Source organism: Cebidichthys violaceus, unplaced genomic scaffold (assembly GCF_023349555.1).
Source record: "Cebidichthys violaceus isolate CVI_PGR_0920_01 unplaced genomic scaffold, fCebVio1.0.p SCAF_13, whole genome shotgun sequence".
NCBI lineage: Eukaryota > Metazoa > Chordata > Actinopteri > Perciformes > Stichaeidae > Cebidichthys > Cebidichthys violaceus.
Window position 1 is genome coordinate 10,085,413 of NW_027176296.1, and position 19,055 is coordinate 10,104,467.

The 19,055-nt window shown below is 38.3% G+C and overlaps 1 protein-coding gene across 7 annotated transcripts in view; it reads left to right on the forward strand.

The window, feature by feature from the left end:
* LOC137870442 (discs large homolog 1-like protein) overlaps positions 1-17,125 on the forward strand; it is a 99,295-nt gene extending 82,170 nt beyond the window's left edge. For 6 of the 7 annotated variants that reach the window (XM_068707722.1, XM_068707724.1, XM_068707726.1 and 3 more), the window contains 10 exons: positions 1,921-2,103; positions 5,106-5,169; positions 8,666-8,681; positions 9,896-9,937; positions 10,323-10,373; positions 10,622-10,723; positions 11,233-11,405; positions 12,034-12,143; positions 13,033-13,124; positions 13,788-17,125. In XM_068707722.1, coding sequence (XP_068563823.1) covers positions 1,921-2,103; positions 5,106-5,169; positions 8,666-8,681; positions 9,896-9,937; positions 10,323-10,373; positions 10,622-10,723; positions 11,233-11,405; positions 12,034-12,143; positions 13,033-13,124; positions 13,788-13,894 — 940 coding nt within the window. In that variant the 3' untranslated portion in view covers positions 13,895-17,125. The remainder of the gene's footprint in view (positions 1-1,920; positions 2,104-5,105; positions 5,170-8,665; positions 8,682-9,895; positions 9,938-10,322; positions 10,374-10,621; positions 10,724-11,232; positions 11,406-12,033; positions 12,144-13,032; positions 13,125-13,787) is intronic. The other variant, XM_068707723.1, reaches the window with a different exon arrangement.
* The last annotated feature ends 1,930 nt before the right edge of the window (positions 17,126-19,055 follow it).

Below are 19,055 nucleotides of genomic sequence, written 5' to 3' on the forward strand. Positions count from 1 at the left end.
CCTTCATTCTAATAGATTTCCAAGGTTCTTACATAGGAAGTAAACTGACTTTAATACTGAAAACAGGTAATTGATTTACAGTTACATTTACATAGCGGTAGACTTAATAATAATACACACTACCCATTAGTGTAACATGGTTGCTGCAAAATCCTTTGGGATGCGTGTAACTCTTATGAAAGCACTCTTGTTTGTTTTTTACTATATATGTTCTTCTCTAAGATTGTTTTTACACTCACATCTGACAGTTGCCCTTTACGCATTTGTGGAACAACGAATGTAAATGTAACCCTTCACCTTATATATCCAGTATAACCTGTAACCTTACACATGCCATCTCCGTTTTCAATCATACATTGTATTAATATATAACAAAAGAAAAGCCACCACAATTTAGAAGTCTTGGTAACACTTTGGTAATACTGATTAATACATTGTGAATGTATCTCCAAACAAACATACAATACAACATATGTAAGGAGGAAGTTTCCAATGCTAAATGAATGATTCATAAAGATTTACTTCCATTTAAATAGAGAAGTTCTTTCAAAAAGATTCCTCTAGAAAATCAGTGAAAAAACTGAACATAACTTACTAAAGTACAGTCTACATCCTCATAACTCTTTTTGAATCTCTCGTCCCAAGAAGAAGGTTTTGTATAAGGTATTATTGAGAAGTCAGGTGACGTTGTTATAGAGTGGCTAGATGGTCAATGATACATTGGACTAACATGCAAACCGCTGTTTGTTTCCTGTTTCCAACCAACAGTCAACAGTTTAAACGTTTTTTTAAAAATGAACACAATCATCCCATAACCTTAACCATGTAGTTATTCTTGTTACCGTGACGACAAAGCTCCCCAAACCTTACTGAAGTAGTCATTGTAACCCCAACCTCGACATTCCTAAAACCTAACCTTAACTAATTAGTACCAAACCACATAGTTTTTTTTCCCCAGCAAACTTTCAAGAAATGATTCAGAAATTACATTCCTGTAAAATATAATGTTACTGAACTTGGTGCCTGATGGTCCTGTTTCATCTGATTTAAGGATCATAAAGTCACATTTTAGCAGCCAGCTAAATATATAATGTCCGTGGGGAGGTCTTCCTTTTCTTATCTTTATTCTAACATCAATAAAACATGAGATTATGTTTTTTTGTACTGATGTTAGACTCTCTGTGTCTACCTCTTCTGTCTGATTTTCTCTCTCCGTTCCTCCTTCCCTGTCTATGTTCTGTTTTATTGATGAAGGCAGGAGGGACTTTAGGGGATGCCAGTTATTTCAGCTCTAGTTCCTTTGCACACAGACATGCACACACACATATTGTTGGCCTACTTTCCCAGGTCTTTTCCCTCTGGACTGGTTTGGAACTCTGTGGTCACCGTTCAGACACACACAAAAGCACACAAACAGAGTGACATGCACGCAGACAGATGTGTACAACTGCATGCACACACACACACACACACAGAGGCATGTACACACAGACAACGTCATAAAATATTAGTGTAGGAAAGCAGCCCTCAGCTGTTTTGTCTGGCTTTTATATACTACAACAGATATTTCTGTCTGTATTGTTTTGTCAGTTTATTTTATTATTTTAGTGTTTATGATAGATGTCAAGTTGTTCTCAATAGTTGTGAGAAATGTGAAAGGCATCAGGATAAAGCTTTTTTTCTAAATTAGAAAAAAGAGAAAATGTGAATATTTTGACATTTCTAACTGCAAAATGTGTGTTGGGGGTTCATATAGGACAAACTATTACTAAACTTAACTAAAAATAAGAAGCATTTCAACATCAATGTCACTACATTAATTGTCTGTTTCCATCCCTTCCAGCAGATTATATTGTCACACTAAAGGTGTGTTTTTCTAAATGTGTATTGTACATAGTTTGTTTATCTGTCTGTCTGCAGAGCGTTGTTCGACTACGATGGAAGCGCATCAGACCTGAGCACGCCCAATCAGGCCCTGCCTTTCCATTTCGGGGATGTCCTCCACGTGAGCAGCGCTGGCGAAGAGGAGTGGTGGCCAGCCCGTCACCTCAGCCCCCCGCCTCCAAACTGCCCTGAAGTCGGAGTCATTCCCAGCCGCAGGAGGTCAGAGGTCAAAGGGCTTTGGATGGGAGTGGGCTGTTGAATTTATTGATTGAAGTCTGTGAGCTAGTTTGAACAGTTGATTCGAGCCCCTGTTCCTACGCATACATGGCACAGTGCTCTCACTGCAACATACAGCATTTCTCAGTAGAGAAGTTAGTGTCGTTGTTTCCCACTTCCTGCTGTCCTGAACCTGGAGAGGGAGTGACAAGGTCAGAGCCTAGACGCCAAACATCAGTGCTGTACACACTCTCCATTCACATAATCAATATGCTCTTCATCCCCTCCTCCTCGTCTCCTCTTCCTCCTCATCTCCACCTACTCTTCCCCTCTTCCACCTAATCCTCCTTCCAACTCCTCTTCTCCTTCTCCTAGTCCTCTCCTCTTTATCCTATCCTTTTCCTCACCTCTTCCTCCTCTTGTCCTCTTTTACTCCTCGTATTCTCTACATTCTCCTTTTTCTGCTCCTCTACTCTTCCCCCACCTTTACTCATATCCTCCTGTCCTCTCCTCATCTCCTCCTCTTCCTTCTTATATTTACTGTATTTCTGTTCCACCTGCTCCTCCTTCTTTCCTTCCTTCCTCCCTGCGCCTTGTATTCCTCTCCTCTTCCTCCAATCCTTTTCTTCCCCTCCTCTCATTCTCAGCATTATTGTCATCTACTCATCCTCTTTCCTCCTCCTCTTTCTGTTTGACCTGCTCCTCCTCCTTTCCTTCCCTCCTACCCCTCTTCTACTCCCCTTCTCTTCTCCTTATACTCTTATCCTTCTTCTCTCCTCCTCTCCTTATTTCCTCCTCTCATCCTCCTCCTCGTCCCTTCCTCCTCCTCCTCCTCCTTTCTGTTTCACCTGCACCTCTTCCTCTCCTTCCCTCCTCTCCTCTCCTCTCCTTCTCCTTGTTCTCTCTTCCTCTTCTCCTTCTCCTCTTCTCTTCCTGATCTTCTCTCATATTCTCCTCATCTCCTCTTCTTTCTTCTCTTTCTGTTTCATCGGCCCCTGCTTTTCTCCTTCCCTCCTCTACTCCCCTCCTATCCTCCTCCTTTTCTGATCCTGGGCAGCTCTCAGTGGTGGAGAGTTTCAAATTGGTTTTAGTTTACACTGGTGTGTCATTTTGCTGCTGGCTCATAACACATCATTATATAGAATCTGCTGAATGTAAACTGGAAACCTCTTCCTCTCACCTCCTCCTTGTTTCCCAGCAGAGGAGATGACAGACAGATGTTGATAGGTTTCCCAGGTGAGAAGAGCAGATTTAGACTTAGTCCGTCTATGACACGGGAGAGGTGACGAGGATGGAGCAAGTGTTAGTTAGTGCAAGGATTAGAAGCAACAAGGATGAGTGTGAGTGAGCGAATGGAGCATGGGAGGGAGGGATGTAGAGATTGTCACACAGAGGTGTAGACGGTGGGGTATTAATATATGGAGGTGTTAGAATAGAGGCTGGTGCTTTAGGGGTGATGGAGTAACTGAGTTATAGTCAAGAAATAAAGCTAATAGAACTTTACTTATTATAGAAAAAAAGTAACAAAGAAGATATTAGATTATGGACACCAGATGTTTGGCTATTAGAAGAGGAAGCATTAGATACAAGATATTATAGAACTGTGGTGGAATAATGTTGATCAGTCATTGATTATTAGAGGCTGGTGTGATATGAAGTCTAATATGTGATGTTAATTAGTTAAATAAGCAGCCACATTTTGAGGAAGACTGTGTAATTGTCCTCAATCTCAACTCAAGTCCTGTATGGCCCTCCCTCTCCTCAACCTCCTCTCCACTATATGTCCTTCCCCTGCTCATCCTCATTTCCTCTTCCCCTGCTTCTCTGTTTCTCATCTCTACCTCCTTCCCTTCCTCTTTCTGCTCACCTCCTCTCTTCCTTCTTCTCTTCCTCTTTCTACTGCTCCTCGTCCTCCTCCCTCCCCTCCCCTCATGTCCCCTCTCATCTCCTTCTCAATTAAAATAACCATTGGCATTCAAATTTCATTCCAATCATGTAATTTCAAAGAAAGATCCCTTTTCATTTGTTATAAAGTAATCACATTCAGATTAGTGGACAAGATATCTCTTTATGATCAAGTTACATAATATCTGAATATTAAAGTCCACAAAATTCAATCAGCTACCTCTTACTACTATTCAAAAAGCCTGCTTATAGACAAGATAGTTCTAAAATACTTTAAATCTGATAAGCTATTAATTTACTTTTTGAACAAGGAACGTTATTGGATATTTTGACTTCATTTATTTATTTTTTTGGATGTGTGAAGATTTGAAGTTATCACAATGAAACTTGCATTGTCAATTACGTTTCGAGGGAAACTGATTTTCTCCTGGATTAAATTTGTTTTGTACCACAAATACATTTCTAATTCATAGACCTTGGAAGTCTGTGTAGGTAGAGGTTGGGTGGATGAGTGTGGTAAACAAACAAATAACTTACACCCATACTTACTTACTTCATATCCAATATACAACCAAAAATCAATGCTGATTTATTTTAATTTACATCCGTAACTTAAATAACATTACAAAAAAATGTATGATACTTATTTTAAACCAAAACACGATGTGTTATTATACCTTACCAAGTAGTTTTATTGTCTAAATATTGTCGGTTTTCTTTTTTCTTTTTTTTTTTGTATCAATTTACGACGTTAATCACATGTTTAAAACTGTGACCGTAATCTGGGAGAAAATCTGTTTCCATCCCCTGGAAACATAACAGAGAATGCAGTTTAGGTGTATTGGACATGCTTTTTTAGGAGACAGGGTTGGACTATGAGATTAAAATCGGGTGCCAAATGTTTTAGGATGACGGTTCTGTGAGGATCAAGAGGATCAAGAGTTTATGGGTAAAAAAATGACAGATTCAAACAGAGTAAATTGAAATTTGCGCCATTTATTTGTATTTGCTTAAATCCAATCTTTGATGTTTGTGTTGATGTCTGTCCTCGCTTTTCATTTCTCTTAGTGTTTTTATTTTCCTGTCCTTCCATCTCACAGGGCAGAAAAAAAGGAGAGGGCTAGGTTAAAGACGGTCAGAGTGATGAGATCTCAAGACAGATCGGTGAGTAGAAAGCTAATTTATAAACATTAAAATGATCTTGGTCCTCACAAAGGTCACTTAACTCTTGTCCTCATTGGTTGGCGCGCTGACCAGCACGGGGTTCATTACTCAAATAAGTAACTAGAAAAAATAGGACAGACGAAGTCAGAATAAATACTCATCCTCTTTTTCCTCTTTAACAGTAAGACTAAAGGTTGTTGCTTAAAAAAGATTAAACCCTTTTAATCCAAGTTTTCTCTTATTCCCTTGTGGGTCAAACATTCTTAAAAAACGGCAACATAACAACATAAATCATGAATACCTTGTGAAACTTTTAACAGCTTTCTGTGAGCTTCAGTTCTCAGATGAATTCTCGAATGAGAACTTGCTGAGATGCTGTTAAACCAGGTGCAGAAGGTTTGACATTGGGTACATCTCAAGTCTCTTAATTGTCATTTCCTCGCTCCTCGATCCTCGCTTGAACCGTAAGTTGTTCTGCGCCACCATATTGACGGCCGTCCCAAAGCTCTTATTTAGCTCGGAGGAGCGAGGCGGGATCTCGGAGGAGCCATGAGCGAGGGCCCACGAGAACAGGCTTCCAGGAAGTATTTTAACAGCAGACACGCCCCCTCTTTGTTCATCAGTTATGTGATTGGACGCTGCAGCCGATCGGACTGATACGATTTTTTTCAACATGTAAACAGCGAAGATGGATCGCAGATTAAACGCAAGCTTTACATTTGACGTTTTCTGATTCACTATCTGGTTTAAATATCTGTTCACTGTAGACTGAACAACAAAAGGACCACAAACAACTTTCTTCATTTGTTAGAAAGATTTGTCTTTTCATGATCTGATATTTCCTTCAATAACTTTTATTATGGATACAATTAAAGTCAGAGAGAGCTGAGACTAAACACTTTATATATATAAATATATATAATAATATATATAAAATTATATATATATATATATATATATATATATAATATATAGAGCTGGAGAGAGAGAGAGAGAGAGAGAGAGAGCTGAAACACGTTTTACATAATGTATCATCATTTCATTCAGTCACGTGAGGCTGATCATTCCTGAGTGTCTGGTCTGATGAGTTGTATCATCTAAGAGAAACCATAATCATATTCTGGGTTATTTAATAATCACGTCACAATTTAAAAACGTACAAACGCATTCTGCCGTAGAAGTCGATCCTGTGCTTATAAACAGGACACAGTTTATTAAAGAGGTGACAGAGAGAACACCTCTACAGTGATGATAACTGTGTGTCTTTATTAGTTTTTAGTATTATTAGTTACTATTAAGTACAGTGATCATGTGAACAGACACAAACTTCTCAAAAGTCTCTCCAGCTGTTAAAGCCGATTGACAGCTGATCACAGCGCTGTCATCAGAAACAGACGTTGTGACGCAACTGAGGAAAAGGACGTCTCATGTCTCCTAAAACATATTTCCTCGTTCCTCGTTCCTCTCTCCTCTCGTGGTTTCCTCCATGCATCCCTGGTGGGAGGGACTAAGACGCAAGGAAAGGAGCCAAGTGAGGGAAACAGGGATGCAATTAAGAGACTTGGGATGTACCTACAGCGTTCATTTTATATTTCACTTGCCCACTTTATTATACATATCCATGCTGTTAATAAAATCAGATTAGAAACAATACTTCCACACAGAGATGTTAAACCTTTCTAACATTTCTCATTCAAGCTGTCTCAATGCGAGAACACGACACTTAAATCAAATCAAAACACATTTTTTGTCTCATACATGATCTCACACAGTACAACGTGTAGTGGAATTTTTTTATGCCTAACAAATAGAATAGAATAAAATACTATAGAAGAAGTAGAATGTTTCACAAACTAGCAATAAATCAATTTCAGAGAATTGGAAAAGGAAACATTGAATCAGTTTGACCATGATATATTGAAAGCAATATAACTGGTACATATATGGAAAATCAGGGTAAAAAAATAAAAAGACACTTTTAGGTATAGGAAACACAGCATTACTTGTATAGCACATAAGCTGCTCCCTGTTCTAGAAACAAGCTGACCATTGTAGATTCTACAATATGAATCCACCTAATGCTATAGCTCCATAGAGAGTGAGTGTTATTGAATCAATATTTTATTATGAATTCTTTGGCAGAGACTGAAATCAAATCAATCAATCAATCAATCCTACTTTATTTATAAAGCACATTTTACACAGGTTATTGCAGTTTTAAGTGCTTCACAAATAACTGACAGCAAAAAATAAGACAGAACACGTGTGGGTGATGAAAATAACTGAAAAGTCTAAAAACAATTCAGCAAGTTTACAGTTAAGCAATTTTAGACCAATGCACATGATTCAACAAATATGTAATGAAATATAATCAAAAGCTACAATAACAGTAATAGTGGTAAACATTGTGAAATAAAAACTGCACAAAATTAAATAGAATACAATTAAGCAACTTAAAGACAATAAAATAAGTGATGAATAATATAACAATAGAAAAGACATTTTTTCAACTTAAAGATAATAAAATAAGTGAAAAAAGGAAAATTAAATTGTAAGATATACCTAATGTCTAATGAAAATGCCTGCAAACCATTCTTGATTAATAGCCTGACTAGCCAATGTAGCAAACTCAACTTGAGCCTCAGTATTCTGAATGAGCTGTAGTTGTTTAAAAAACTGTTTTAGAAATATAATTACTGGTGTTGCTGTTGATTGTTAATGATTATTTCTTCTTATTAAATTAGTCAACCAGTAAATCATGAGGAATTTTGTTGACTAGGAAATATTGTGATTACGCTAAACCTCTAAAAAAAAAAAAAATCTCACATTAATATTCACAAATATGCATTGGTCTGTAATTATTGATCCTTTTTACATGAGAGTTGACTGTTTTGCAGTTGAATCAACAAATTAACGAGTTGAGCAACTCCTACGTGTATGAGCTGACAAAAAATGTCTTTCATCAGTGACAGCCAGACCACTTGTTACTCGGAAAAGTGTAGGCGGGTTAACTATTAATTAAAAGTACAAACTAGCTTGTTGTTACTTTGATTGTTGTGACTTAGAAAGTTTCCAGTCTGAGCTCCAAGTCGAAGTTAGACTTTAATCACACTTCACACAGCGTGATGATCAGAGCTGACACACGAGTCTAACGCAAGCTATTGATATCACTGTGTTGTCAGCTCTTGTTTTTTTCTCACACTGCGTGAATCAGCAAGTCTGCAATCAGCAACTCTGCACGGTGAAGAGCTGATAATTAAAAATGATCACACACACACACACACACACACACACACACACACACACATGCTGTTTCCCCTGGCTCCGTGCTCTGAGAAAAACTGAAAATTAGTCTTGCTCGCTCAAACTGTGTGAGAGGAATAGAAAGCCTGTGAGCTTTCAAATAGTGCTTCTGCTGATAACAATCAAGATACTGTTATGATCATCTTCAGTATGATGACTAATGCTCTCTCTCTCTCTCTCTCTCTCTCACCAGGATCAGGATGATAAAGGTAGGTATTCTCTCCATCAGTGACACCTGCGGGTCAGAATATGTAACTTCAGCTCTTCAGCAAACCAGACTAACACTATCGTACCTTTCACCTCCACTCATTTTTTTCTTCTTCCTGATTCCTCCTTGAAACTCCTTGATGGAGGAAGAAGAGCATGATGGAGAGGGAGGAAGAGGGTGATCTGAAATGGACAGTAAAGTTGATTGAAAAAACTGTAAAATTTGAAGCCCACTGTCCAGAATAGCTCATTTAATTAGCCAGACAAACCATACAAAGTGTGTAGGTAAAACTGTGAAACTGTATTTTTAACAAAATCTGCAATAGTACACAAAACAAATATGGTGGTAGTATTCAGATCTTAAACTGAAGAATGCATTAATACCACAATTAAGAAGTACTTTCTCGTGGATTAAAAATAATACTTAAGTGTAAGTACATAAGTGTACTTAAAGTTTCTAAGTAAAAGTTATTGGAGGCTAATTTTGTTAACATGTTGAGTGTTCCAAAATCAGCTAACTTAATTATAAAAAGTCCAATATTTTTCTTCTGAGATTTAGTGTAGTAGAAGTACAATGCAGCATAAGATTAAAATACTTAAGTAAATGACATGTACCTCAGAATTGTACTTACGTATAGTACTTGAGTAAATGCACTTTGTTACTTTCTATTACTTTAAGTGTTTAGTAACGTTTGTTTCTGGGAAGTTTGTAATAATAGCATTTTTAACGGAAAGCCAGCATTACCAACTGGAGGTGTAGAGTTTGAAAGAAGTGGGTGTACCCCTTTAGAATTTCTCCTTTGTTACATTAGGAAAAGTACAATAGTTGATGCTCAAATATTTGGCCAACTTTTTTTTCCTCTGGACTTGTGCCTTTATTAATGTAATAAAGTAGACATTTTAAAGAAAGTGGTTAACCACGTTGTCTCCTTGAGGCTGTAAAGTTCAAGTGTCCACATGCTTTTGGCCACGGCCTTTGGGATTGCATGCTGCATGCTGGGAAAGGCTCCGGCCTACTGCTGACCTGAGCAGGATGAGCGAATCTAGAAAACGGATGGATGGAATGATATTGTGTGTCTGATGTTTTCTGTCATAAGTGAAAGTGTGTCAGTGGTTGTGTGACATAGAAACAATGTAAGTCTGTGCGTTTTTGTCTGAATCTGTGTTTGTTTGTATGTGTGTGTGTTGCTGACTCTGACCTGTCTTGTCCTTCCAGAGCTGGTAACCTCTGGCACCAGCGATAGTGAGAGTAGTTCCTGTAAGTCTAGACCCTCCGCTATCTCTTTCTTTCATTCTTTCTTTTATTCTCTCTCTCTCTCTTCTGTCTTTGCTCGTTCTTGTTCAGTTTTGATTTTATTTGTGTGTTTGTGTGTGTTTCTTTGTGGGTGCTTGTGGGTGCTTGTGGGTGTGTCATGCATACATGCACATGTATTTATTGTGTGTTGTGATTCTTGTGTTTTTATGTGCGTGTGTGTGTGTGCGAGCGCATGTGTTTGTGTGTAAGTTACCTTTCTCTGCGTCTCCAGTCAGAGATGTTGCAGAAGTTCAGTCCAAAAGTAGGAAAGGTTCGGGTGTGTTTTGTTGTCAATAATCCCGCCCGCTGTGCCTCTAAATGTGTTCATCATATATCTTTGTCCGACCAGCTGGCCAGGAGGAGATCTTGCTCACTTACCAACCTGTCATGCAGCAAGAGGGTCAGTGCTTCACATCATCCTTTAATTTTAGTTTCTCATGGTTGTTTTGTTTTTATGTTACTCAGTCTTGGGATACTTCCCAAGACTGAGTAACAGAGGATTACTGAAGGATTACTGAAGGCAATCAACAGCACATCCACAAATGATGTGTTTGATATAATATATCTGTTTCTAACTTATATTACTGTCTACTCAACATACTGGGTATCTTTGTGTGTGTTGACCTGGTTCTGTGTGTCATATTCCAGTTAATTACACGCGGCCAGTCATCGTGCTCGGACCAATGAAAGATCGGGTCAACGATGACCTCATCTCCGAGTTCCCTGACAAGTTTGGCTCCTGCGTCCCACGTGAGTATCTTAAACCTATCGGACTCTCGCGGACGCACAAAGTACAACTTCTGCTTAAGCTATATGATGAATCCCACACAGGGCAAAGGTTCTTTATGAAAACTTTAAAATTGTGTTTATAATGCTGTAATAAGAGCTGATCAAAGAAGTTAACTAAAAGTAAATGTTACAGTGGTTTATACAGCGCAACAGGGATAGGACGCAAACAGACTGAGGAGGCAGCAGGATGACTTAAGTGATTTTATTGGTGAAAAAGCAACACAGTCACCAAAACTTTTGGCATTGTAGGTTTCTGTAAACCACGGTAACGTTGAATGTGGATGTTTCTAAAATGAAAATATAATTAAGTATGTTTCCTATCAGCCTCATATTAAGCTTGCAGAAATGCCCTGTGGTTAATGTTACAAAACGATTGGTCAGGTTTGAGCAACAAAACTTGATTGTTAGGGTAAAAAAAAAAAGATCATGGTTTGTGTTAAGACTAATGTGTGTAAAATGATGATACTCAGACACAACGCGGCCACGGCGAGACTACGAGGTGGACGGCAGAGATTACCACTTCATGTCCTCCAGGGAGCTCATGGAGCAAGAGATCCAGGAACACAAGTTCATAGAGGCCGGACAGTATAACAACCATCTGTATGGAACCAGCATACAGTCGGTCAAAGAAGTCGCTGACAAGGTGAGTTTAAAGAGAGAGTGTGAGCAGAAAGGAGATACAATACAAAGTACAGAGGAAACAGAATAACATCTAGCTGTCTTTACTATCACATATTTTTACGCGCATTTTGAAGTATTACATTAGCAAAGATGTATGTAAACAGCAAAATTTGATATAACTTTAAGAAATTGGCAAAAAAATAAAATATTAAAGCTTGCTTGAGGTGGTTTTTCCTTGTCGGAAAAGAGTTGATGCGTAAAATGGACTATGGGAACGCTTTTGCCGAATAAAAGCATATGGGAGATGTCTGCCTTCAGGGCTTTCTGCCTTGATCTTTTCCTAAACCTAACCAAGTAGGTTTTTTACCTAAACCTAAGAAGATCACTGGCAGAAGGGGCTGTCTGGCAGAATGAACTTGTGGTGTTTCCAGTTGGCTATCTTTACTTCTTCTTCTACTCTCTTTACTGGAGGATTACAGTCATACAAGCAAACTTCTGTCCAAACTACGCTGTAGCTGAGTTCATTCGCTCCAAACCAGTTGATGGAAACACGCCTAATTCGTATTTCTTTTTTTGCGACATTTTCAGAAGTTCGCTTCAAATTTGCTTGACAACAGAATGGAAACACGGTTTCTATGTCTCTTTCCCAGGGTAAACACTGTATACTGGATGTATCAGGGAATGCGATCAAGCGTCTCCAGTTGGCAGGCCTCCATCCCATCGCTGTCTTCATTAGACCACGCAATGTCGACAACATACTGTAAGTAACGGGAACATCAACACCACCACCCTACCATAAACAACATCCTGTATTTGAGTTGAACAATCTCACCACAAGGTTCATTTTGTTGCTTGTTTTAAAACTCACATGTTCCTCATCAGCAGATAGGAGCCCGTTCAGTTGTCATGGAACTGGAGATGTTCAAATACTACTTTCCTCTGAGCACTCATAGAGATCTCTCTTCCATGTTGACTTAGTTTAGTTTAAAAGTTCATTCTTGACCTTGAAAACAGCAATTTAGAAAAAAAAAACTCTTAATATCACACAGTCCCTGTCAGCAGCTCGACTCTCAGGCTCAACCTTCCAGCACAACATGATTGAGAGATCCTAAAAGTACTAAGATGAATGAACATCTAGTTTCATGCCAACTGAACAACTATCTATCTGTCACATTGTTGAATGCTCCAGAACAAGCTACTCAATGGAACTTGTGTTGAGATTGTTTTGCTAAGTGCTGTTACAAGCTTAACATCCTGTGCGTAACATGAACAATGTTCCATGTGTATGATAAACATCATATTGTAAGATATATAACTTACACGAGTGTGTAACATGAACATGAAAGTAAGAAACAAAATACTCCAAGTTTCATTAATAACACCCCATAAGTGACAAATAAAATAATGTTGTACATGACAAAAACAAGTCCATAACTTTTCTGCAATCACATTTAAACTAGCGTACTGGTGTGTAGGTGTAGGTGCAGTTCCCTTGTAAAAAAAAAGTGAATCATCATAATGTAATTTGACCGCTGTTGAACTTCACAATGAGGTCAAGAACATTGCTGAGGGTTTAGTTTCATATAAGGTGTTTTAAATTATCTTTCTGTACCTTGATATACGTATGTAACTCTTGTTTTTCTTTCCAGAGAGATGAACAAGCGTTTTACTGAGGATCAGGCGAGGAAGACCTTCGACAGAGCTGTCAAACTGGAGCAGGAGTTCACAGAGTTCTTCAGCGGTTAGTTACAGGCACACAAACACGTACACAGACAAGATACTGTAGGTTGTTAAGAAATAGTTGCAGCAGTTAACAAGATATAACATTTTAATTGGTGAGCTTCTGAGGTGTTGGTATGCATTTTTTTTTTTTACTTTGGCCAGAGGCAGACTAGCTGTTTCTAGACTGTATGCTTCCATCCTTCACTCACAGACATTAGAGTAGTATTGATCTTCTCATCTAACTTTGGGCAGGAAAGAGAAGTGTTGAACTATTCCTTTGACAAAAACAGTAACATTATTGTTTAGAACGCAAATGATTGGAATGTCCTTATACATTACAGTTTTATCTAAGTCAACCACAAGATATTCACAAAGCGGTTTGTTACATTTCCACAAGCAGGGATTATGTTTGGTTAAAACAGGGGACGGATTCATCATCTTATTTTCCCATATAGGAAGTCTATGTGTAAAGATCCAACATACACACACTCAAATACACAGATTTAGACCTTTAAAGGTTACTCCCCCTTTAATGGAGATTTTGATTATAGTTTATTTTTGCACACACAGTGGGCTACCATGGTAATATGTTTTGGTAGATGTTCATCTTGTATATTCATTTTTTTCTCTCTCTCTCTCTCTCTCTCTCTCTCTCTCTCTCTCTCTCTCTCTCTTTCTGCAGCTATTGTCCATGGCTCGACTCTAGAGGAAGTGTATTCGCAGGTGAAGCAGATTATTGAGGAGCAGTCTGGTCCTTACATCTGGGTACCCACCAAGGAGCGACTTTGAATAAACACACATACTACAAAATCACACACATCACTCTTTCAACACTTCCTCTAATTTTCTATTATCGGCCTGCTTCCTCTCTCTCTCGTAAACACGCATTACTGCACACACACACACACACACACACACACAGCGATTTACACAAGCACATGAAGTCGGATGAGGCTGGGACTATCTGGGACTGCTACTTCCTGAAGTGGGAGGGGCTAACGTCTGTCCAGCAGCCTATTGGTGGATCTTCCTACAGCTCAGTTCCTTAATGTTTAAGGAGGAGGTTCAAATCAAGGCGACATGTACCATTATCTGATTTGATTTAATTATTGTTCTTCTTATTGTTGTTGTCGTTGTTGTTTTCATATTAACGAAGGGTAATGCAATCATGTATGGGTTTGTAATGATAATATTGTCACCAAGAGGCAGACTTTTGCACGCTGTAGCTTTAAGAGCATGTTTTTGGGACAAAATGTTGATCTTCTTACCGGTCTGTCCATCTTTCCTCATGGCATTGCTCCTGTTTAGTCTTTTTCTATCTCTCTCATGTCCCACCCTTTAGACTACAGACTTAAGAAATGAGTTGAAAACTTTATAACGTGCCCCAGCATTTTGGTATCAAGGACCAAAATTAAATTATAGTACAATAGTACTGTTTAGAGACGTAGCAAGAAAATAATTAATTTAGTAATAATTTAGGATTTCTACCATTGAGACCCGTGTTGATATTTCCTGTAACAAGCAGGAATTCTCAATCAAAACTTAAGCAGAAAACTAAGTTAGATAGTTTTAAAATAAATAGTGTTGAGCCTCATAATGTTTGTAGAGTTCATTTGGAGCCCTGAGCCCTTATTTCTCAAAATTCTGAGAATGATGCTTGTAAAAATGTTATTTTTTAAAAGTATATCTGATAATACATTTATCAAGCGTCCGACTCTTATTTACAGCAAAGTGGAGGAGCAATGTTTTAGAGCAGCTTTCAAGTGATCAGATGATTAGTTATGCCTATGAGTAAGAACAGCCAATCAGCATCAAGGATTTACCGAACATCTGTCCTGTTCAATGTCATGTGTGATTCTGCAAAAACATGTACATTTTTACTGTTTGAAGTACATTTTATTTGTGTAAAATCTTCAATAACTCCAGTAGAAACTAACGTGAAATTAAAAACAATCTAATATATTTATAATACATAAACATGCAAATATGGATAAATAATGGGCTGAAATGGAAACAAAAAAGGGAACCAAACTGGAGCAGGAACAAAATTCTGCTGTTGGTGGAAGACATACAGCAGAGAAAACTGATAATGGGTGTAATTTAGTGCCACATTGATGAGAGCAGAAAATGAAGATGCATCGAAAGTGATTGCAAGCAGAATCAATAACAGCTACGTTCTTGTTGTTTGCACCCTGATAAACACAGACAGAAATAATAGGCTAAAACTACCGTATTCGAAATTAAACATATTTCTTCAGGTAAGGTATCACTCATCTTGGCCAATAATATTTTGTCCAATCCTTCTTAAACACATTTCACTTTTAGCAGTTTGATAAATACGGGCCCAGATCCTGTTTTTAAAAAACATGTATCAACCATGTCTTCTTCAAACAAGGGCTACTGTGCCTCCCCTCGTCCTCCTTCTCTCTGTCTCATGCCTTCATCTCTCTCCTCCTCCACATTCACAGTGTGACATTAATCGAGCACTCCAGCATCAAACAGTGTATCATCTTCTTCATCAACACTATCATCACGATCATAATCATCAGCATCATTGTTATAGCTTTCCTTCATACTGCAGTTGCACTAATGAGGGCTGGTTTCTTAAAGCATCTTGACAGAATTGATCCCATCCCAGTGTTTCAGGTATTTGGATGTGTGATACGCTCACTTTTCTTTCAGCTATCAGTGATTATTATGTTGGTTTGAAAGAGCTAACAAGGTCAGGGAACTCTTTATGGTCATTGGTTGTGTAGTTAACGCTTCTGTTATGACCCACTGATCAACTGGTTTAGCTCTTTTTTCAACAGATTTTTTTTTCATGCTAGATTTAGGAGTTTTAGTGTGCATGAACAACACCTGAAATTAGCTCCATCTGTGACCTTAGTGCTCCAAACGTCTCTCCATAATTCAGGCAGATGGTGGACAATCTAAGCGTTGCATTCTTACCTGTTATCCAGCAATGGGTTGTATCATCAAAGGTGTTTTCAGGATCACATGATGTTTCCCGCTTTACAGGCACTAATGTAACTTTGATAGCCTGTTGATGCTGACCATGTCAGTCACATGACCCTTGCTTTGCACATCTGTGTGCAAAGCGAGGGTCATGTGTGTCACAGTCTGTGGAAATACACTATTTAAATGGGGGTTTAGCCTCGAGCAAACTTTTATCTTTTCAGGGTAGAGAGTAGACTTCTGTGTGATCACAAAAATATCTTTGGAAATGCAACCATCTGCAACAGGTGAGACGATTACAATTTGGCTTTTCCCTTAAAGCGACTATAATCAATATTTTTTCATAATAACAATGTATCAAATGACAATGACAATGTGAAAACAGTGTGACAATGTGAACAGATAATTATCAGCTCCCTTCTGCTTTATGGAACTTTATAGTGAGTTTCAGTTCATTGTTTAGCTGTCTGACTCACAACTGAAGAGCCAGATATTTCCTTCAGTAGGTGGTGGAGACCAAAACAGAGCTAAAAGAGAGTGAAGTCACAAATGTCGCTTACCTGAAACATGACGATAACCTCTGTTGTTTAGCGTAACATTTGAAATACCAAGATGCTTTTGATAACAAAGTTCCTGCGGACCTTGTCAGCCACCCACTTCCCATCTCAACCCCTGCGGCGACTCCTCCAAGCTGACTGGAGACCAGAGACGTACAGAAAGGCCGTTCTGTCAACAGAGTAGCTCTTAGACCCAAATAATAAATAGTTTTGACCACGTGTGTTTCAAAAGCTTTAATATTTCCTCACAGAATGTCCAGCTGGATTACTTTTTTTCCATCTATAATGCTCTATGAATCCAGTAAACCAGTGGTGTTGTCAGTTGACAGAACTGGACTCGCTGTGTGACTCTGGCTGTGTGTTTTAGCCAGGGGACCATGCCACTGTCTGTTAGAGTAAAGCACCGATGCAAAGAATCTATTAAAGAGATGGATCTATATCTAACATCATATTTATCCCTGCTCTAACTGCCTATTTTGGTACAAAAAAATAAAAGTCTTTATCGAGATTTATTGAAATTCCTTGACCGATGACCAGAGATGATTATTCGTTTTGCGTTGTGGAATGTGAATGAATATGCTATGAAAGCTGTAAATATGAATATATTCTGCTTTACTTTCACCTCTACTGCAGGTTTGTAGTGGTCTCTATTGATGTATAATGTGGCTCCCTTTAGCAGAGACATCCAGCTTCTTGGCTCAAACGTGATGCATTTTCTGACTGAAGAGTCTGCAGCAGCTATAGTGACTCTGAGAGGCTCTGAACTGTTTTAGTGCTTTTAGAAAACTCTCCTTAATTCTACAAAACATGAATCTCCCAAGGTCAATTCTCGAATACGTTGATTCATAGACCTCTTCACATATCTCATATGCAGTTGCTGTCTTACCTCATTCACTTGCATGAGGTCCAAAGTTGACATTTTCACTCTCCTTGAGTTCATCCGGTCCTCCTCTGTTTCAAGTGGCAGTAATCAGAGGATAATTTCCTGCCATAATCTACAGAGTGAAAGGAGATATACAACACAGATGCTTTAAAATTGGCAAGAAATCAACTTAACGATGTGAAGAGAACGTACCACCTGTCGTAACAATAATTGTAAATCTTTTAAAGATTTCTTTATAGGTACTTTGGCTGCACACAGAGCATGCTGTACGAGAGAAAGAAAGGTTCATTGTGAAACATGAGAAATAGCAAGATCTTCTGTTTCAACATTTACATGAGAAGAAAATGGTTTATTTGCATGTAAACTGTATAGTGTGATGCAGCTCAAGTTTTCGATTTTAGAGAAAAGGTCAGATTTGACAGCAGATTCTCAGGTCAGCTAATGTTAGGTGCTGAATTTTGAGATGGGGAAAATAGCAGCGTTGTGATACGTTGGTTTGGCTGTCAAGTCTGTGTCATCCTCACTCCAACACGTTGTGTCTTGTGAGTGTTGAAGCACCATGAAAGTAAGTAGACTCCCCAAATACATAGTGTAAATTTTTGCAGCCAAATTTACTGCCTAACAATAACTTTATTATTGTTCCCAGGTCCACCTTATGTCATGTTTTTAAATTGCATTGTCTATCCTGTTTCATTTGATTTAATTTAAAGGTTTAAGCACCAGAGGTATTCGCTGGTGTTGCCTTCATAATTCGTTACAGGCCTAAACCATTTTAAAAACGTTACTATTCTTATTACTCATGTTTTAGTAATGTCTGTAGTTGGCCCAATACCAGAGTGAACATGAACACGGATGAACAATCAAAACAATTACATGTTTTTATGATTAGGCTTCCTTTTTGTGTTTCACCAGAAATATTTTACTATCATAATCACACATAATTTGATATGAAGCAGCTACTTGCTATACGACTACACACTGTGAGGAGGAGTCCTGCTGAGTTCTGCATCTTTGTTAAAGAGAATCATAAAATCAAATTTGGGGTATTTATTTAGTCAGTCAGCCTCGCATACAAGACCTTTTGGAGGAATTAGGAAATAAGTAGTGGTTCAAGGAAGGATTTCACTGTGGTAGATGTCAAAGTGGAGCTAATTGTTTAACATTTTTTTATACAGTGAGGTAGATAACAATGCATCGTAATTTATAAACTATCATACATTACTATGGAAAATATTACTAAAGTAACGAGTATATAGCTATTAGAAAGATTTAATGGAGTAAAATGTGCATTAAAGTGAAATAAACTGGGATGGCATGCCAGGCCCCAGCCCCAATTCAAACCAGCAACATCAGCTGTGGAAGGCAGATACCTTTGGCACCCTGAGCCACCATAATAACCATGTCAGGATCAAAAGACTTCACAGTGCATTTGGGAATAACTGACTTCATCTAAATATAATGTACACGACAAATTTCTAAAAGTCAGAGACAAGGTCAATGTTAGCAATGAAAGCAGGTAAACAGACTGTTTTGTTCCTCTCAGCAGCCAGAGTAG